This window comes from Cicer arietinum, chromosome 6 (assembly GCF_000331145.2).
Source record: "Cicer arietinum cultivar CDC Frontier isolate Library 1 chromosome 6, Cicar.CDCFrontier_v2.0, whole genome shotgun sequence".
Taxonomy (NCBI): Eukaryota; Viridiplantae; Streptophyta; class Magnoliopsida; order Fabales; family Fabaceae; genus Cicer; species Cicer arietinum.
This window is the reverse complement of record NC_021165.2, coordinates 18,262,340-18,284,197: the sequence shown is the minus strand read 5'-3', so window position 1 is coordinate 18,284,197 and position 21,858 is coordinate 18,262,340. Positions and strand designations below refer to the sequence as shown.

At 30.2% G+C, this 21,858-nt stretch overlaps 1 protein-coding gene, 1 long non-coding RNA gene and 1 other non-coding gene across 8 annotated transcripts; 1 reads left to right on the top strand and 2 right to left on the bottom strand.

Moving 5' to 3' along the window:
- Window positions 1-1,522: 1,522 nt before the first annotated feature.
- On the bottom strand, window positions 1,523-5,617 carry LOC101515355 (nuclear transport factor 2). Of its 6 annotated transcripts, none has more exons than XM_004505300.4 (9): window positions 5,499-5,617; window positions 4,954-5,135; window positions 4,243-4,546; window positions 3,653-3,888; window positions 3,420-3,573; window positions 3,181-3,302; window positions 3,038-3,103; window positions 2,790-2,844; window positions 1,523-2,056 (listed from the first exon to the last, which is right to left on the bottom strand). In XM_004505300.4, exons 2-9 carry the CDS (start codon window positions 5,131-5,133, stop codon window positions 1,797-1,799), a joined length of 1,377 nt encoding a protein of 458 aa, XP_004505357.1. In that variant the 5' UTR covers window positions 5,134-5,135; window positions 5,499-5,617; the 3' UTR covers window positions 1,523-1,796. The 6 variants fall into 6 exon arrangements, with proteins under 6 accessions (XP_004505357.1, XP_004505359.1, XP_004505358.1 ...); XM_004505302.4 differs by having other exon boundaries at window positions 1,523-2,026; XM_004505301.4 differs by having other exon boundaries at window positions 3,038-3,097.
- A 3,364-nt stretch (window positions 5,618-8,981) lies between these two features.
- Window positions 8,982-11,919, top strand: LOC140920894 (uncharacterized). Its single transcript, XR_012163522.1, has 2 exons — window positions 8,982-9,241; window positions 11,427-11,919. It is a non-coding gene; the product is annotated as an uncharacterized lncRNA (long non-coding RNA).
- A 9,852-nt stretch (window positions 11,920-21,771) lies between these two features.
- On the bottom strand, window positions 21,772-21,843 carry TRNAT-CGU (transfer RNA threonine (anticodon CGU)). The gene has a single exon. It is a non-coding gene; the product is annotated as a tRNA-Thr (tRNA).
- Between the last annotated feature and the right edge of the window lie 15 nt (window positions 21,844-21,858).

Genomic DNA, 21,858 nt, shown 5'->3' with positions numbered 1-21,858 from the left:
ATATTAAAGAGTATCAAGACTGCTCAAATCATTGGTGAAGTCAAGAACTCGAGATCAATTATCAAAGGTGGAAAACAACCTCAAGATTGATCTCCAAAATTGATGAGTTGTGAGCAAGGACACAAGTACATTGTACTTACAATATTCTGTACAAAGTTCTACATAAACCTAACTCAAAACAATGTCAACTAACATGTGACAACTCATTCACTCACTCATTTACGTTTTCCATGAGACCCAAAAGCAAGAATGTTCTCAGTTTGTCAAGAACGTTCTAGACAGCCAATAAACACATGTTTAATTGCTTTAAAATATATCTAACACTTGGGAAGTGTGTCCAACGAATATACATTTTAAAATGAATATTCAAATTCTTTTAACATATATAAATTGAAGATCAATTGGAAGATGAAGGCAAAAGTTCAATTTACAAATCTACCAACACTTGTTCAAGTAACAAGTCAAAAAACTCTTTAAACAAACTCCAACTCTATTCACTATATATTTGGATCATTATTTACTGAGTTTGTCTTTCATTTATCTCAAACAAGTGTTGAGAAGTTTCAAGATCCCAAACACTTTTGTCATACACATTATTTGTAACTCAAGTCTTCTTTTATGTTAGATTGAGAGTGTTTGTAAAAATTATTTCAAGACTGAAAGGTGATTGTAAAAATCATTCTATGTTGAAAAGTGAAGATTGTAATAGATTAAGGTTGATCTGGACTAGTGGTGTAAAAACAAAAGAACGTTCTCCATTTTGAAAATCTCACAGTTGTGAGGACTTGAGATAACCCAAGTTGGATGAAACAAGATATATCTTTGTGTGATATCTCTTCCCTTATCTCTATTTATTTCTAATTTTTTTATTATCAAATTAAATAGATAAATTAAATTGTGTGTTTTTCACTAACCAAAAACATTCTCTATTTTCTATTTTTATAACCAAGATTAATCTTGAGTTAAATTATTTAAATTTAACAGAAAATTTTAAAAATGTGAAATTACAATTCAAACACCTTTTTCTTGTGATTGACATTGCTACTTCAGACGTTACAATTAATCGTGTTGTAAGATGGCTAGCATGATGTTGAAAACAATCTAATCTGAATTAGTTTGCCGTCAACATCAAGCGCTGCCTTCCAGGCATGTTGATATCGGCATCAAATGAAGGTCTAACCCCTTCACACGTGGTACCAAATGGTCCATATCAGTTCGCATAGAACCAAAAGGTTTAGATCTCTACCAACCGTCTTTTTAGTTTATGATCAAATATTTTATTGATGTTTTTAGATTAATTTTCATGTGGTTAATTACTTTCCCATTTGAATTATTGTTGCAAAATACTATTTTACTCTTACGAACCGGTTGCTTGTAGAACCGGTTGCTTACATGTGAATGAAACTGTCTAAGAATGAATTTTTATACTTCATAAGCAACTCCAATTTGCTGCAAGTAGCTTAGTATTTTCGTAGTATAAATTTGCTTGTAAGTTGTAATAATAAACAAACGCCCAGAAACATTATAATTTTAACAAAAATGGTATATAACTGGCCAATTCCAAAACAATCATACCAGAAAGTTAGATACAGTAGGTAACAAAATTGGAAGAGATTAAAGAAAAAAGAGGATGTAAGTAAGAAGAAACACTTTTAACCAAAGAACTCTGACTCAAAAAGATCACAGAAACTACAAAGAAAAAAGGACTCTAATCCAATTGCAAACAAAAACCGCTAGATGCCGCTATCTATTAAGAATCTCCTGTTGCCACTCAATTACCAACAAAAAGAAGCACTTTATTGAACTTTCACCGGTTGACGAGTGACTTTTCCACCATTCTGATAACTCCTAGGTGCAGCATCCCCATTGCTTCGCCCATTGTTATTGCCATTGTTATTGCCACCTCGAGGCCTGCCAGAGAACTCACCTCGCTTCTCAAAATCGTTCCTGCCGTTAAAGCCACCACCGCGGCCGCCACCAAAGTTGCCACGGCCCCTGAAGTTGTCAGTTCGGAATCCACCCCGTCCTGATGAATATCGCACCCTATCATTATTAGCTGCAGTGAACAATATACAAGTAATAGAGTGGCAGTAATATCAGCACAAACTTCTACATAATGCAATGTTTAAGAGCATCATGAGAAAGTATTATCCTTAATATCACACAGGAACTGAGCACACGATTATACTGCATATATTGATTTATTTTTGGCTTAATTGCAATATTGATCTCCTATTTTCACCAATTCACAAAACTAATCCTTCTATTTTAAAATCCAACAGTTTAGGTCCCTCTGTCAGATTTTCTAACTAAACAATGGTGATGTGACATATTTTAAACGGTGTCATATGCTACAATGTTTTGAATGATTAATACTCATAAAATTGCAATAAAATAGTCTAAAAACTTCAGTTTCAACTTCTAAAATTATTAAATTTATAATTTAATTAATAACATAAAATAATTAATGCATCTAAATAGTTATACATCATTATATCAAATTAAGACATTTAAAACAAATCACTTTTTGTTGTTAAAAAATTTAAGGGAGGGACCAAGACTGAAGTATTTAGCAATAGGAGGGACTAATTCTACGAATTGGTGAAAATAGAAGAACTAAAAGTAAAAACTGCAATTGAACCTTTATTGTTTTGAAAATTATTATACAGCATATTTAGAGCTTAAATTAGTGAAAGAGAAGGCAGTCATGGGAGAGGATCAACAAAATCTGCCAAAAGAATATTCAAATATTCAAATTTTGACAAGAGAAATAAATATGGCACACTTGCCTCGCCTTTCTTCAATTGAAAGTCTACGGTTGTCCAACATAACAGGAGGAGAGGCCTGAAATAATACATAAATTTTTTCAGATATTGCTAGCAAAAGGCATCATAACAGTTATCACGCTTTAGAAAATATATAGTTAGACATTTAAAATTTTAATAAAAAAATGCAAGAAATTTCCCCTTGAAAAATTTGAAAAAAAATTCAATTCCTGACCTTGCTGATAATGACTATTAATGAAAATACTCTATACCTCTAGGGCACTTTGCATTGAAGCAGCAGATTCAAATTCCACAAAACCAAAACATGATCCCTGTTGCTAAAGGAACAGATGTTGTATCAGTATGTGTTGTGATTGTGGGTTCAGTAAACTAGGTGTTGTAAATGTTAACAAACCTTGTTGCTTCTAACTTGAATACCATTGGGTTTAATGGGGCCAAATTTCTTGAAAACCCGATCCAATTGCTCTACTGTTGCATTCATAGGCAAATTTGCAACAAAAATTGCATGAGCCTTACCTGGAGAAGGCAAATTACAGAAGTTATGACAGAACATCCCATTTGAATGAGACTATTTATACTGAATTATATACATAATTAACCATATGAGTCATACAAAGGATAAAACAAAATCACCTGCATTCTCATTATTCTTTTCTAATGGACTGTCCGTGTTAGGGGCTGGTGCTTCAGGAGCAGGCGCACTAATAACACGGGGTTGTTGCACAGCAGGTTTTGCAGGAGAAGTCCTCAAATGGAAGGGTTTAGAGTTATCTTTCAAAGCATTCACCTGGAACAAATGATTGCCAAAATGTTATTGTCAGATACTAAAAAATAAAGATGTGGAAAGGTAAATAAATAAAACTCACAATGGATGCAAAAGACTTTTTTGGAGTATCCTCCTGTGTATTAGAAGCAACTTTCTCAGTGCTTGAGGGTTGTTCCTGATGAATTGTCTCTTTAACATGATTAACAGGAATCACATTTTCAGTAACTGATAATTTTCCATTCTCCAGCGGTAGGCTCACTTCTTTGCTGATGTTAGTGTCAGTATCAGCAACAACAGATTGTCTGGGTGGAATGTCTTCAGGAACATGATTAGGCTCTATAGTCACAATCAAAAGCAAAATTTTAAAGCCCAAACTTCCAACAATAAAAAAAAACTCCTATTAGAGGAAGAAAAAATACAATTACATTAATTGAAAGAATACATTTAGCAGTAAATAGCATAAGGAATCAATATTTAAATGCATGTATCTGTAGATTCGAGCATACAGGTTGAAGAATCCTTAAACATCATCCGGTAAATATAAGCTGTAATTATTAATCTTGTGTCTGGTTAATAAATATTAACATTATTAAGGCAATTAACTCGAGCAATTCTAAACTTTCTGCTCTAAAAAACCTCAAAATCTTTCTCTAATTACTTATAACCATAAGATGTGGATAGGAAATTTACCAGGCTCTGGAGTAAAAGCTTCCGATGGAGCACTTTCATCAGCATCATTAGATGGTACAGACTCAATATCAACCGACTTATACTCCTCAACATATCTAAACACATCATTCAAAACATAGAAGCCCTTGTCCTGTGGGGCTAGGAAAAATGACTGAGCAAACTTGCGTTTGACATTGTCAGTTCCAGTCAAGCAGCCAGTCACTACAACCATTACCCCATTATTATATGAAGGCTGAGCATCAGCACTCAAAACCTCAACTCTAAAGCTTGTGTAATCATGAGATTTTATCTTTTTATCAATTTCCTGCATCAAAATCAAGATCATTGAAGTCAGACAATGCTAAATAATGTGTCACAATGCACCATAATCATACTCAAAAGCAATTAAAATAGAACGCCCATACTTAAATTAGTGCACACAATTAAACTCGAGCTTGAACAGTAAAAAGGGAATAGTGCATTCATGATGAAATTCACAAATATCAGTCACCAACTCACGCTATAAATTATGATAACTTTAAATACTTTTTTGCTTCACAGAGAACAAAAATTATTGATAGCCAACCAAGATGATAATAAGTGATTTGTTCAGATCACGAGAAATGGCATAGATAAAATGATAATTAAGGATCAAAACTGCTAATCGTGAGGTAAATCTGCACTAATATATTTCCTGGTTAATACGGATGTAAGTCGATCGTTTGAACTTACTGCAGTGGTAGTGACAGTTATCATGGTACCATCTTCCTCAGGTCGACTCATGACACTTGAATCGTGGTAAAACCTATGAACCTGATCGGGGTTTTGGTGCAGAATAGAATAATACTGCTCCACAAAAGCATTGCCAACCATCTGAGGGGTTGGGGTTTGGGGTGCTTCAGATACAGCCATCTCTACGAAACGACAACAAACATATGTTATTTACAAATAACTACCTTCATTTCAAAACCCAAAACAACTGAATTCAACAATACACGACAAAAATTCAATCATCAACCTACTGATAAAAACAAATGTATCCAATTGAAACAATAACAATAAATCCATTCAATTACAAAATCCGTAACTTTTACAATTAAAAATAAATGAAAAACTATGACTTTAAAAAAAAATTAAAAGCCCTAAATCTCGGATAGCAGGTTGACAACGAAACCCTAATAATTAATTATAAAAAAAAAAAGATAGAAAAACGAATTAAGTGAGTTGAATCGTTGATCGATAAAAAGAGAAACCTGGAATAATAGAGAAGAGAGTACCTCCTATAGTTTGATGGAGAGATCAAAGAGAAGAAGGAGAAATGGGTTGAGTGCGGCTGATAGAGCAAGTAGAGAGTGCGATCTGTCTGCGTGCAAGGGCAACAAATATTAAATATTTATACCACTGGTTTTTTATTATTTAATAATAATAATAATAATGAATTTTTTATTATTTAATAATAATAATAATAATAATGAATGGGTTTTTTATTTTATTTTGAGCCAACACAACAACCCGGTTTACTTTGTTGACACTTGGGACCGGGACCGGGCTGGGACCAAGCCCAATGTTTTGGCTTTTTTTGTTATTCTCGTCTTGCTTGGTTCGGTTCCTTCTTTCCTCCTCTTTCTTGTTTCTCTGTGTCTACGTATGGGACCCGGCTGGAAGAAATGTCCGTTATATCAGCGTGCATTTTTTGGATTTAAAACGCACATTTATATGGCTTTGTGGTGTGATTTTATTTACTAATTTCTTTTTAATGAAGATTTGATGTACTAATTTATTGATGATTGCGTTATTTGATCTCTACATGACGTCAGTCCTTCAGACTTTCTAGACATGTTTTTTTTTGTTTAACCATCAAATTTTGAGGGGAATAGGGTAATGTATTAATATAACTATTAAAATGAGTTTCACAATGTCTTGGTGATTTGACCCACATTTTAGTACAGTTTAGTACAAGTTGGTTTTGAAAAAAATAAAATAAAAAAATAAATGAGTTTTTTTTATTTGATCCATTTGACCGATTTAAAAAATGGTTGGCCCGGTCCAGTCTAAAGGGAAGTGGATTAACCCTCTATATCTAAGAAATGGAGATAATATTTAAAAATGATTAGAGGCAAAATTGACTTAACTTAAATAATTATCTTTTTTTGTACTTGTTATATGTTATAAATTTATTTTATTATTTCTATTGTGGTAGTGGTGATTGAAAATGCTTCAGTGTTATATTTTTGTTTTAATTTTTATTAATTAAAATTAAAAAAAAATATCGGAAGAATAACATGTTCGAACTGGACCATTGGCCTAAATACCTTATATCAATTCCCGTGAATAGGACTCCGATCATAACACAACCGACAAATCTAAGACGGATTTCTATATACATATATCATCTGCTACTACGCGACCAATTAATTTTTGTATCAAAAATTATTATGGCATCATCATTCCATTCCAGGTATTTACATAAATCCCGTGAATGGTACCACAATTTGTTCGACGTACAACAATGTATTAAACCACTTCAACAAGTCTACGCGTAAGATATCCAACAGTTGATGTACGTACAACAGTATCTACAACTTTTACGGGCTCTTGGCACATGAATAGCCATTTGATCTCCATAAAAGTTTGCATTGAATCCCTTACAAACTAATGGATGTAAACAAATAGCACATTATTCTATTAAAATGGGTTTGAATGCATGTATGCCTAATCTATGCAAAGTAGGCGCTTTATTCAACAATATGGGATGTTCCTGCATAACTTCTTGAAGTATTTCCCATACAATGGGTTCTTTTCCCGAATTTTACTCTTAGTAACTCCAATGTTTGAAGCAAAATGTTTTCGAATTAACCCACGAATTAGAAATGTCACATAATGGATGTAGGGCTCCTAAAAAAAGACGCGTGTAAAAATGAAAATAGACATTAAAGAAAGATATTTCAAGAGAAATAAATTGGGGGTCCCCGTGAATTGCAACTCATTCATGTAATCGGGTCATTTAGGTCAAAGCAAGTCGGAGTAGTTCAAGCCATATGACAACTCTAGCTATTAGTAATATGAAATTTGGTAGGAAACATATAAAAAAGTTTAACCAACAATTCTTTCAATCATGATTTAAACTCGAATTATTCTAAATAATTTGTTATTAACTGAAATTCATTAATTATATGAGCTCAATAAATTAATATTCATGCATGTATGCTTAAGTGGCATCGTGAGAAAATATTTGTTTGTCAAAAGAAAAATGAGGTATAAGTGTTAGAAACTTAAAACTTTTAAATATGCATTGTTGGATAAGTTGTATCGGAGGGTGAGGAATGAAATAGAGCATTGTGGTTTAAAATATATTCCACTAAATATAGATTGATGTTTCGATGTCTCATAGGGGTATGGTAGAAAAACGGTTAGATAGAAAGATTTATCTTATGTTTAAGAATAGATAGGGAGTGAGGTTGGTAATTGGTTTGATAGAAATTTTCATAGGGTACTTAGAAATGGAACTCTCTTTTCTAGACTAAGTCTTGGTTGGAGGGTGGTGCTATTAGTAAGTGTTTTAGTAGTCTTTATAAATTTGTTGTTGATAAGGAGTTTTTTGCAACTGAAATGTATAGGCTTCAGGTTGGTGTCATGGTGACCGGTGGAGGAGAAAGTTGGTTCGTTTGGATGAGGAATTGGTGTTGGAATGTAGAGTTTTTTTCTTCTAATATTGTCTAGCACGAGAATGTCTCTTATTCTTAAGCATGGTTTAATTGCCACACTGGAGGTTATTTCGTCAAATAAACTTACATTTTGTTAAGACGAAATGATGATGTCACAATGTTTCATTCGTATGGCATTATTTGGAATATGATGATACCGGTGAAGATTTTTTTGTGTGACTTATATTGCGTAATATATTGTCTACCAAGGACAATGTGACTCGGTGAGGTATTATTATTGTTAAACATCAATTGTGTATAAGTGGTTGTGCCATGCAATAATTCGGTACAATATTTTATTTATTGAATGCCCTCGTTTTTTAGTGCAAGAATCGTTATAACGTTATTCTAGTTGGTTAAATGTTGTATGGTAGTTGTGAAATAATGTTATACTTAGAGCATTTCCAACGGTGAACTCAATATGGGTTCATTGAATGGGGTCCACCATGCCACATCATATTGAAATAATCTATTCATTTTTTACTCCAACGTGAACTCATATGTTCATTAAAAATGGTCCACCACTACCAAAATATTTATTTATTATTATTCATAAATTAATACAAATAAAAGGTAACCGTATCAAAGTACCGTTCCTTCGTGAGAGAACGGTGATGACAACTGTAAGACCCTTAATTTTAAATTTTAATTTATGTATTTTGGAGAATTTTGTGTTGAATTTCTGAGGCTTTTTAGCCAATTTTATGGTATTTTGTATGTTAAATGCCAAAAATATCTTTTTAGAGACCCGATTAAAATTATTCGTCGATGAATAATTTTATTTAATTACGGTGAATCTTTTGTCGAAGAAAAAATTTTCTGAGATGCAACATTTTTCAGAAAAATTCATCTGTCCATTGAATTACGGCGAGAGTAGATATTTTTCTGAAAAACAATGGTTTGTGATGTGATGTGAGGTGACACGCGTAATGATGATTTTTATAAAAATATCTAGATATTTGTTTAGATCTATTATTATTATTATTATTATTATTATTATATATATATATATATATGTATATATATATATATATATGATAGAGAAAGCAAGGCAAGGCTAGAATGCTTTAACAAAGAGAAAGCAAACTCACGGTCTTCTTCTCCTTCTTTCCTTTGTTTTCCAAAACTAAAACCATAAAACACAAACCCCCATTTATTTACTAGATCTAAGCTTTCATTCGAGAAGTGACAGAAGAGGAAGTTGCTCATTGCCACGCTGCGGTGCTAGTGAGCTAGTTTTCGATGCGAAGTCACGAACTTAAATTTTACCGGAATTAATTACGGTACTGTAATCGCGCGTTAGAGTTATCGTTAAGGTAAGGGCTCCTTCCAAACTTTTAGTTTGCATTTAGGACATTATTTTTGATTTTGTGGAAAAGAAATTTGATGTATTTGAGTTGTGATTTTGTGAAAAATTAATTTAATGTGATTATGTGTATTTTAGTGGAATTTAAATTTGAGGTGTGGTTTGTGGTGATTCAAGTTTGGTGTGATTTATATGTTCATAATTATTATTATGAATTTTTGAGATGTGATTTATTTGTGGATTTTGTAGAAAATGAATTGATGAAATTTGGTGGTTTATGTGTAAAAATGTGGAGTTTTGAAATTGATTGAGTTGTGTTTGAATTGTTGAAATTTGATTGAGGTGTTATATGTGTGTTGTGGAATTGAATTGATTGTTGTCGGTGTGAATTGGCGATAATTAAATTTGATGAGTTTGAGTTACGTAATTAGTTATTTTCAAATAAATGAGTTTGAACTGAAATTGAAATTTTACAAAAAATTAGCGTTGTTAAAGTTGTGAAAAAGTTCAAATTTTAACTAAGTTAAATAGTTTAAGCAAAAAGATAGATTGAAATTAAAAATGGTTAGAGTTTAAAATGTTACTCTTTAAATTACTTTTGGATTGAGTTTAAAAAGAAAAAAAGTTTAGAGTATTTTATTGACTCAAAAATTTTGGTGTTTTAATAGTCGAGTGTGTGTATGGAAAATTTTGACGATATTTGTTTTATTTAGTTTTAAGTAAATAATATAGATTATTTGGTTTTAAAACTTTGGTGTGTGAGAAAGATTTAATTTTGGAAATTTTGGAAATTTTGTTGTGTTTGGATTAGTTTTATTGTGAACAAGTTGTTATAAATATTCATGTTTATGTAGTTAGCTCATTGAGTCTCGAAAAGGAATCGAGACTGTTGGCACCGAGTTAGCGGTGGGGAGAACTCTAATATATTAATGTTGTTGTGTTGATTTATGGTTAAAAATTTCAGAGATTGAATATGGTTATTAATGTTTGGAAATTTTGGTGATTTATGTTAGGTGAAATTGATGTGTTCATAATTAATATTATGAATTTTTTAGATGAAATTTATGTGTGACTTGGTGGAAAATGAATTTAATTCAATTTAGGTGTGGATGAAATTTGGAGATGTGATTTATATGTGGTTGTGGAAATTTAAATTGGTGTGAATAAATATGTTTGAGTATGCTCTGTGTGGTGTTTGAAAAATCATTAGTGTTAAATGAGTATTAAAAATGGGGAATCTTTTAATAACTGCATTTACTTAATGATTGTGGTGAAAAAAGTCAGAGTATGCTCATGCATTTCATAGTACATGGTGACCGCGATGGGGCCATGGTGATAGTGGTGACTGTGATGGGCCACAGGATGATGCCATGTGAATTGTTGGTTCATCTTATCCTTGCGGGGATTGTCGCGTCGTGCTGATCTGTGAGAGATTGCACTCTAGAATGTGCTGATCTGTGAGCGATTGCACTCTAGAAAATTGTGTTGGTCTGTGAGCGACTGCACTCTTGTATGTCGTGCTGGTTTGTGAGAGACTGCACGCTAGTAAATCGTGCTGATCCGTGAGAGATTGCACATCGGTAATTAGTACTAGTCTGTGAGAGGCTGTACAATTATGATTTACGCCCCTCGAGGAGGGTTTTGGTTTGGAATTTCGAAATGATGCATTTTGGCATATACGCATTGCATTATGGTGCTTGGCACGCGAGTCATGTTTGTTATACTTTGATAATTGTATATACATATTCGGTTGTTGTTGTGATTTGTCGTAATTACTTTGAGGTGTGAAGTTAGGTTGATCAAGTTTTGATGTATTTATGTGTTCATAATTGATGTAATGAATATTCGATTTGTGATTGAGGTGTGAATTTGTGGAGATTAATTTGGTGTTAATTATGTGTTCATAGTTGATAACATTAATGTTTGAAGTGTTGATTGATTCAGAGCCATTTTAGAATTGAAAATCTGCCTTTTCTCAATTGTATTCGGCCACGACAATGCAGTTTGTCAAAACTTCATTTTTCAACATTGTTTATGCATTTTTGGACATATGAAAATCCTTTCGAGGAGTATGCTAAGACGAAAGGTTCTTTTGAGCATTTGAAAATATAAGAATTTTGTTATGTGATGTTTGTTAATTTCGGTTGGTGACCTTTACAATTATTGTGGAAATCTGGGTTTTGCCCTCAAATAAGAACCAGGATCATCCTACCGGTTAGTACCATGGAGATGAGAAAGTAGTTAGTCATACTTGACCAAAGCTGTGTCAGGAGGATCTTGCGGGGCGCGTGGAGATCACCAGGGTGGTGTAGTTTTGTAGCATGATCAGATTAGGTGGTTGTATAAGGACTAGATGTCTTTCTCTTGGGATTGTATTTATTTCATTTTGGAAGATTGTATCTATGCTTAAACTGTCTGATGACTTTTTCTTTTAATGGGTCCATGTTCCACATTTTGATGTGATGTGGGGAAAGTAGAGATTCTTGGGGTAGTGCTTTTATGCAGGTGTCTGCCGAGAATACTCCAAGGGTATGAGCTATGTCTGATGGGTCTCATAGCCCCGTTGTATTTTTCTATTTAAATACTTTGGATTTTGTTTCAAAAACTATTTCCGCTGTTTGTAAATATTGTTGACTTTTGTCGTTGTGTTACGACTTAAATATTTATCCAAAAGTATTTTCTTCTTTAGTTCTTCATTTTTATGAATTTGTTTTAAATAATAATAATACACTCGTGGTGTTAAAAATCGGGGTGTTACAACAACTTGGCACATCTCCAACAGTGAACTTGCCAAAAACTGACGGTTACGTAATTACACCTGGCGGACGAACTCATTTTAGCTACCGTTGAAGATGCTCTTAGACCACAAGAATTCAACGTTAGTAAAGTACTTGAAAATATTTAATTTTTCTTTGTATAATAATTTAAACGTAAAGTTAAAATATTTAATTAAGGTTTGCACCGTATATTTTTGCAACCTTTAATTTTTTTAGGGATTGATTAAGTGTCTATTCTATTGGTGTAATTTTATGAGATCACAAATTACATTAGAAGATACTTTTTTTTGTGTATTATTTTTTTACTATAAACATATACGGATATTAGTCTATCTATACAAACATATACATCTTTTTTGTTTTTCTTTTTAAGAAAAAAATGGTGTGATTTATGTATATTTTTTAGCTGAGCTATTTAAATGTAAAAAGTTGATAACAATTAAATTTCGATTATAAATATGTCGATAAAGGATCTTAAAAAAAAAGTGGAGACTGATTCATGAGCTGGCAAGGGCAGGCTTGGCTTGGGTTCCTTCCACCTCTAAGTCTAATATTAAGTTATTATTATATATACATACAAATATTTATATTATATTATAGTATTAACATTTTATATTAAAAAATATTTATTAATATTACACCATTTAATTTTTTCAATTGAATTTTGTGTAATATTCATTTATAACCTTTTTAGCATGAATTGACTTAAAAACAGATACATAAAATGAAAAATAGAAAAAAATTTAAGATTAAAATGATGAGAATTTTTAATAAGGATTTCAAATAAAATGTTGAAACTTTATAATGACTATAAATTTATTTAATCATAGTTTTTAAATAGTGGATGAATATTAATTTGAACACCTAAAAATTGTGGTTAATTGCGTTCATTAGATGGTTAATAAGTTGCGACATTAAATCATTAAACTTTTTATTATCTCTCTTTATTGTTTTAAACATTTTAGCCATTACAAGTCTCATGCTTTAAAGGATGTGAAATGTAAAAACATAATATTAGAGGCTCACACCAAAATCCACTTTTATATGAGTTTGAACCTATTTCCAGTATATGACTCATTTATGTTTTACACAGTTCATTTTATATATCCTAAAAACAAGGTCGTTGTACTGATATGGAGTAAGACCTAAAGAAGAAAGTAAGACCCAAAGGATTTGGAGAAAACCCTAGTTGAGCTACAAAAGGGAATTTTTTGAAACCCACCATACATAGGGGACATTCACGAGGTTAAATAGAGAAAATGACTTAAAATAGTGAATATGATTCATCTTGACTTTAAAAAAACACAAATCTTAAGCACGACACATAGTTAAGGAAGATTCGAGATATTCCACCCTAAAATAGACATCCTATTGTATTCATTAATCATACAAAGAACATAATTAGCCATATTTTTAAACTATATCAATCATCCATTTTTAATGCTGATATTTATTGTGAAATTTGCGTGTCAAAATATCATTTATCTATTTATGGTGTCTAATGTTTGTTGAACGTGAATTTTCCAAATAGTATAAGGGGGTTCACATGCGTTGATACATCGATTGGCCTTAGAAAAATATTTATGTATGAAACTGAATAACTATTATCCCCTATAAATATTTATGTATGAAACTGAATAACTATTATCCCCTATCATTTGTTGACTCCCCTTTAACGTTGTCATCACATAATCTAGCTGCAATATACTACTTTCAACTAACATTGATTGCACTAGTGTTTTTTAAATTTTGGAAAGCCAACAAAAGTAGCACTTGCTCTTCGTCTCTCATATTTTTATTTAATTCAAAAGTACATATATCAACTCATTGAACTTATTACTATGGTTAAACACAACTAACCCCTATATTCAACAAGTACAAGTTCATTTTCATCATCAATTGATTGGTTAGTGATTTTGACGCGAACTTAATTCCATTCCATGAGTCCCACAATTTTTTTTGAGAAATTTCTTTCAACACATTGACTTTAATTAATGAAGCAAATGTTAATCAAATTGTTATCACGGCTTTCTATGTATTGTACTTCACCATGAAATATTCATTTATTTGGTTTTTTTTCTTTCCAAAATGCTATAAAGACCCATTTGACTAAATAGTTTAGGATTGTGCATTGCAATAAAGAGAACTTCATATTTCCATTTAACAAAGTAACATTCCACATCATAGTACATATCTTAAAAGCATAAATAAGATGAGAGCCAATCTCTTCTCAAATGAATGACATGACACATTGTTTCTCTACCTCCCTATATAAAAGACTCAACTCCAATGTCAATTATTGAGAAACCAACAAGAGAAAAGTCATCACACAAGCGGAAACGTACCCACAATACAACAAAAAATAAATAAATAATAACAAAATACCACTCACAAATTCAACACTCAATACCTAACCTAAACCACAATCTCACATTCGAATATTTTATTATGCAACGTGTAATTTTTACAAGGAAAAAAACTGTAAATTCTTTCACATATTTTACCAACGAATTATAGTTATCTCAAAAATACACAATTACATAAACATTCAACACATATAAATGACTATGATTGTTGGGATAAACAAAAATTCAACCTCACTCTCTATATTTATAATAACTCTCTACTTCTTATAAAAGATATAATTCATTATCTATTGTCTTGTGATTATTTGTATAAATATTTCAATAGAAATGATGACTCTCACTCTTAGTATTTTTTTTTTATGACGGTCGTACTTACTAGTACTATCATAGCTTTGTTGGTAATGTTGAGGCAATATCAAATCAAATATTTTGAAGATAAACAAATAAGTTTATTAATTTATAATCATGATTTTGATTGTGTTGTATTTAATTTGTATTTTTGAGATTCAAAGATAGGTGATCAAATACATTCATACAACAATCAACAATTTCACCTGAATAAAAATCAAATAACATCATACCTTAATTGAACTGGAAATTGATTACAAGATCATTTTGGGTAATCAAGATCATTATAGTTATTTCATTTAAAGGACAAAAGTAAAATGAATCATTCTTCATAGTCTAAATCTTAAGATAACATAATAACAAGACTACTCAAAACTATAATCAAGTCAAAAATTCAAATTGATGGTCCAAATAAGCTAGACAGTCTTCAAATTAATATCAAATCAATTTCCAGATCGATGAGTTGCAAAGCAAGTAGAACAAATACATTATTTTTGCACTTTTTGTAGAAAGCTCAGCAGACCTTTGAGACAAATGATTTACACTAGACAACTACTAAATCACTCATTCATGTTTTCCATACAACACATAACAAGAACATTTTGGTTTCAAAGAAAAATATTATAGGTTAAATATCACGCGTGTCTAATAAATCTCACTCTAAATAGACGTTTTTCCTTATGATTAGTACCAACCTTAATAAGTATTTCCTAACATTCTCCATGCCTATAAGAATAACATAACGGCGAAGACATTGTCAAGAGCTTTTAGTGCAATAATTCCAATACTCAAACAATCATACTCAAGCAAGCAAAACTCTTCAATCAAGCAAAAACTCCATATTTCTCTTACTATATTCAATGATCTCTTTATCGAGTTATTACTGACAATCAATCTCAAATCAATGTTGAGCAGATTATGAACCTAAAACTTTTTATCATACAGGTAATTTGAAACTCAAATCTATCTTTTAAGATTGAGTATGTTGTAAAAATTCTTTAGGATTAAAAGGTAACTTGTAAAAATCATTTTTAAACTGAAAGGTAATTGTAAAAATTCATTACAGGTTGAAAGGTGAATTATGTAACTAATCAAAAGTGATCAAGAAAATTAGTGTGAAATCTAGAATGTTCTTGTGCCAAACACATTAGTGGAGAAACTCATAGTGAGTACTGGACGTAGCACACCTCAAGTGAACCAGAATACATCATTGTGTGATATTCTTATCTATATCCTTATTTATTTCTCACTCAGTATAACATATCACCTATAAATAATTTGCTTTATTTGTTTTTAACTTACCTAGAAAGTTATAGATTTTTATTTGTAACCAACATTGATTTAAGTTAATTTAAATTAAAAACAGGAATTAATATTTTTAAAAAGGATCACAATTTGAAACCCATTCATTGTGATTGATATTGCTACTTCAAGTATAATGTTGCTAACTTTATATATTAATTTCAACTTAGAATTTTTATGTTAATTTTACATATAAATAAATAAATTTATACTGTCATGCCACAAAGTCCGTGTCCTTGTCATGTCTGATGTTTGTATCATATATATAGTAGAGCTATACTGGGTGCGTTTGTTTCAGATTTTTCTATTAAAAAATCTATTTTTTTCAAGCTAAAAAGTATTTTTTTTAGTGTTTGAACGATGTTTGCTTCAGATTTTTTGAAAATAATTTTTGAATAAAAATGAAAAGTTAAAAATAGTAGTTTGTCATATTTACCTAGTGCGGTGTATGAGAGAGAAAAAAACCACAAAATTCAAAAACACCGAACTTAACTCATTAACGAGAGAAAATTAAGCAATTACCTTTACTCTTTTAAAAAATATGAAATTGCCCTTATCTGCCTTTTCTCCCTCACGCACTCAACTTCACATGTCATTCCCTGCATTGTCTTTTTGTCTTGTTCGCTTTTTTGTCTTCCATGTGACTGTGATCTAGGTTCTCATGAAAGTAAGTTTACTTCTCGTTTTCGATTTCTCCACATCATTTTTGTTGTTGTTTTCTATTTGAATCATTTATCTTTATAGGGGTATTCATATGTTGATACCAATTTTTTTTTGCTTGTGTTTTATTTATTGTTTTTTATATTGTACGAGAATTTGATGAGTATTTTAGGATTTGAATCGCGTCTAATAAATAGATTAACACAATAATAATAAATTTTGAAGTACCAATTAAGATTTGAAAAATTTCATTTGTTCTATTATAGTAAATTTCACAATATTTGCAATAATTTTGGTTTTCATGGCACCTATCAAAGATTTCCCTAATTACTAAACTATCAAACTAAATGCATTATCACCACATTTACTCTAAATATTACTGACTTAAATATCAATTAAAATGACAATTAAAAACATATGTGAAGAGTTATGAGAGTGATGGAAGAATTGTTGCAATATGAGATGACAGTAAAATAAAATAATTTTAAAAATTTGCAAACATGTTGTCTTAAAATTCATTTTTATTGTGTCTTTTATGGTAATTATGTAGATTAAAAAAATCAATTTTACAAAATTGTATACAAACACGTTAAAAATCATTTTTATAGTAGAAAAACAAACAAAAATTAAAAAATCATTTTTAAAAAAATCTAAAAAATAATTTAAAACAAAAATCATTTCTATGCACCCACTATATATAGCAAAATATCATTTTTTGTAAATAATAATTTAAAGTGATACACAAATAAATAAAAATATTTCAGATTGATAAATCTTAAATTAATAAAAAATAAACATTAAATTTAAATAACCACTTTTAAAATATTGGTTTAATTGAAGTTTTGGTCCCACTATTTTAGCTGAATCACAAAAGTGGTCCTCCCATTTTATTTCTCTCCAATTTTAGTCCCCCAAATATAATTTTAATCCAAAACTTGATGACGTGATATTTTTTAAAGTCGCGGTATACTATTTATGATCATAGATTTCAAGTACAATTGTTGCACAACGAGATCTTGAGGCATGATATCACTTAAATAAATGCAAAAACATGAAATTTAATCAAGTTTTGGACTAAAATTCTGATTTAGGGACTAAAACTGGGGATAAATAAAATGAGGGGACTACTTTCGCGATTCAGCTAATATAGAGGGACAAAAACTGCAATTAAGCCTAAAATATTTTAAACACTAATTGATAAAGTTTATGTTTAATTAAAAATGTTATTTTATACCATTTTACATTTTAAGTTAATTGAACCGTTAATTTTATCAAACACTTCAATTAATTTAAAAACATCCCTTGTCCATTACCTAAATTCCCCTAAAGCTCTGAGAGTGCAATAATTTTTTTTTTTTTTTGATAAGATAGTGCTATATAGGGGTGTATGTGGATTGAGTTGGGCCGATTTCGACAAAATTCGATATCCGACCCAATCAATTATCTTTGGATTGAGTTAAGTTATAAACTTGTATTTTTTCATTTAACCCAAACCGAACCGTCCCGATCAAGAACGAGTTGAGTTGGGTTGACGGGTTATACATAAATATTAACTTGTTTTTTATTTTACGGGAAAATATATCGAATGAAAATATATTTAACACTTGAATGTGTCATAATTTAAAGTGATACACAAATAAATAAAAATATTTCAGATTGATAAATCTTAAATTAATAAAAAATAAACATTAAATTTAAATAACCACTTTTAAAATATTGGTTTAATTGAAGTTTTGGTCCCACTATTTTAGCTGAATCACAAAAGTGGTCCTCCCATTTTATTTCTCTCCAATTTTAGTCCCCCAAATATAATTTTAATCCAAAACTTGATGACGTGATATTTTTTAAAGTCGCGGTATACTATTTATGATCATAGATTTCAAGTACAATTGTTGCACAACGAGATCTTGAGGCATGATATCACTTAAATAAATGCAAAAACATGAAATTTAATCAAGTTTTGGACTAAAATTCTGATTTAGGGACTAAAACTGGGGATAAATAAAATGAGGGGACTACTTTCGCGATTCAGCTAATATAGAGGGACAAAAACTGCAATTAAGCCTAAAATATTTTAAACACTAATTGATAAAGTTTATGTTTAATTAAAAATGTTATTTTATACCATTTTACATTTTAAGTTAATTGAACCGTTAATTTTATCAAACACTTCAATTAATTTAAAAACATCCCTTGTCCATTACCTAAATTCCCCTAAAGCTCTGAGAGTGCAATAATTTTTTTTTTTTTTTGATAAGATAGTGCTATATAGGGGTGTATGTGGATTGAGTTGGGCCGATTTCGACAAAATTCGATATCCGACCCAATCAATTATCTTTGGATTGAGTTAAGTTATAAACTTGTATTTTTTCATTTAACCCAAACCGAACCGTCCCGATCAAGAACGAGTTGAGTTGGGTTGACGGGTTATACATAAATATTAACTTGTTTTTTATTTTACGGGAAAATATATCGAATGAAAATATATTTAACACTTGAATGTGTCAAAAACTATAAAATTTCAATCACATCATTCAATTCTTTAAAAAATTCATCAACCTTTCACAAAAAAATAAAAATAAAAAATCAAACAATCTTCAAATACATAAATAAATTTAACAATATTAAATAAATAAAATATGAAAATTCATCAATTATAACAAGTTCCTCAAAGTATGGATGGAAATAATTGATAATCTGCAAAAATAAATATTAATAATAAAAGTGAAGAGATAAAGAAAAATAAATAATAAATAAGTAAAATATGCGTTAAACAAAGCAATAACAAGTAACTTAAGATGTAGTAGTGACTGTGTTAAGCTTCACCATAACATCAATTGAAACTAATTTAGACAACTCTAAAATTTTAAATACAATACTAAAAAAAATGTTTAATAGATTTAAATGTAAAAAATTTAAACTAAATTTATCATAAAATTTTGCATAAGCATCATTTTTATTCATAAATAGTATTTAACTCAAATGAATAATATTTAACTAAAAAATTTGTATTTAACAATGTAAAAAATTTAAACTAAATTCATTATAAACATATGCATAAACTTTTCGTTCAACCTTTATTATGTAAAACTATAACATTTAAATAAATAGTATTTAACTCAAAAATTAAATTGCTATTTCGAAATAGACAATTCAAAAATTAGATACGAATTGTATGAGTAGAGATTTACGAGATTATAAGGACAAAACAAATAAAATGCTAACCTGCGAGAAAAATTAAGTATTTAGACTAGACACATGAACACTTTGCATCAACATTCATATAAAAATTAGGTATGAGCACTTGCGTAACAAAAGAATAAGGTGGACAACGATGCGACTTCCAGACGTCTAGAAGAAGGTGGGTGCATAAACTGAAAATTTAAAGAAGAAGAGTAATGAAACGTTATTGGATTGTTGGGGCTGCCTATATATATAGTTATAGTTATCGGATCAGGTCTACGTGTTCAAATTGTTATACTCATTACCCGAATCAAAATAAGTGGGTTTCAACGGGTTGAGTTGGGTTGGGTCAGACCGAATACAAGTAAAAATCAGGTTGGAAGGTCGGGTTGGCATCTGCACGCATGTACACCCCTAGTGCTATATTATTTAATAGGCTTAATTGCAGTTTTGATCCCCTATTTTAGCTGAATTGCAAAAGTAGTCCCCCTATTTCATTTATCCTCAGTTTTGGTCCTCAAACAGAATTTTGGTCCAAAACTTGATAAAGTTTCATTTTTTTTAAGTCACACCACACCATTTATAATCATAGATTTTAGATACAATTGTTGCACCACGAGATCTTGAGCTATGATGTGACTTGAATAAACGCAAAAAAATGAAACTTCATAAAATTTCGGACCAAAATTCTGTTTGGGGGACCAAAACTGGAAAAAAATAAAATGGGAAGACTACTTTTACGATTAAGCTAAAATAGGTGGACCAAAACTACAATTAAGTCTATTTAATAACACATTAACGAGACTTTATACCCGAACACATTACCAAACAGGTTTATTATGTGGATTACATTTTGAACAATGGCAATAGGGTGCCATGCTAAGATTTTTGATTTACTAAAAAAATATTTAATCATTAAAAAACTTACACAGATTAACAATTATACAAGTTAAAGTTACTCAAACCACAAATGATAAATTTACAAATAAACTCATTATATTCAAATTAATAGTATAAAACGACATATTGTTTATAAAATATGACCAAATCTACAAATACGATAACATTGAAATGTTCAAAATACTGATTCTCTCATTTATTATGCACTTGATGAAAATTAATCTTTTAATTTAAATAAAATGAACACCACAATAAGACAAAAAAATCAAAACAACGTCACACCAAAATGAAAAGAAAAAGAAATAACTTATCCTCTTTAGTGAAGAAAAGCAAGAGATCATCTAAAATAAAACTATCTCACAAGAAAAAACTCTCAACTTAAAGGATCAAATATGTTTGTTTTATCCTCTTTAGTACCCAAATGATTTTTATCCACTTAAATAATTTTTTGTTCTTAATTGTAATTTTGATCATTTATTTTTATCAATTTATGAAATTGATCTTTATTTTAAAAGTCCACACTTTAGTTTTCTCTATATGATTTTGAAACTATAAAATGACGATTTGATATATTAAATGATGTGACATACAATTTTATAATATAAAATCATCCAAACATATTAATTATTCTTATGCCATTAATTTAATTATAAAAATTAAAAAAACATGAAATTAAAAATTAAGTTTTGAAATAATTTTATTCTAATTTTATAAATGTTAATTATTCTACGTCATTGTATTATATACCAAATTCAAGACTTTTTATTTTCCGTAAAAAAGAGAAGTCACGTTGATATCGATATGATTTACGTGGCATACAAAACTAGAAGTGTCGAAGTTACTTCTTGACGTGATTATGGAGGGCAACATGATAATTACGCTAATTGCTGTCAATTTAGAGTCACTTTTCATCTGTCTGGTTTATATGTAGCAGTTTACTGAGGCTAGATTTCGGCCCATAAAAGAGGATTGCAGAAGTGGAAACTGTGCAAAATATTAAAAGAAGCTCCCAGCGAGGATCGAACTCGCGACCTTTCGCTTACGAAGCGAACGCACTACCACTATGCTATGGAAGCTCCTACGTGAAAGAA

Excerpts from the sequence above, each read along its gene's own strand:
- LOC101515355 (XM_004505300.4), bottom strand. The coding sequence starts at position 5,133 with ATGGCTGTATCTGAAGCACCCCAAACCCCAACCCCTCAGATGGTTGGC. Across the intron at positions 3,104-3,180 it reads TTCAAGTTAGAAGCAACAAG|CAACAGGGATCATGTTTTGG; the intron begins GTTTGTTAACAT and ends CTGTTCCTTTAG. Across the intron at positions 2,057-2,789 it reads TTCAATTGAAGAAAGGCGAG|CTAATAATGATAGGGTGCGA; the intron begins GCAAGTGTGCCA and ends TGTTCACTGCAG.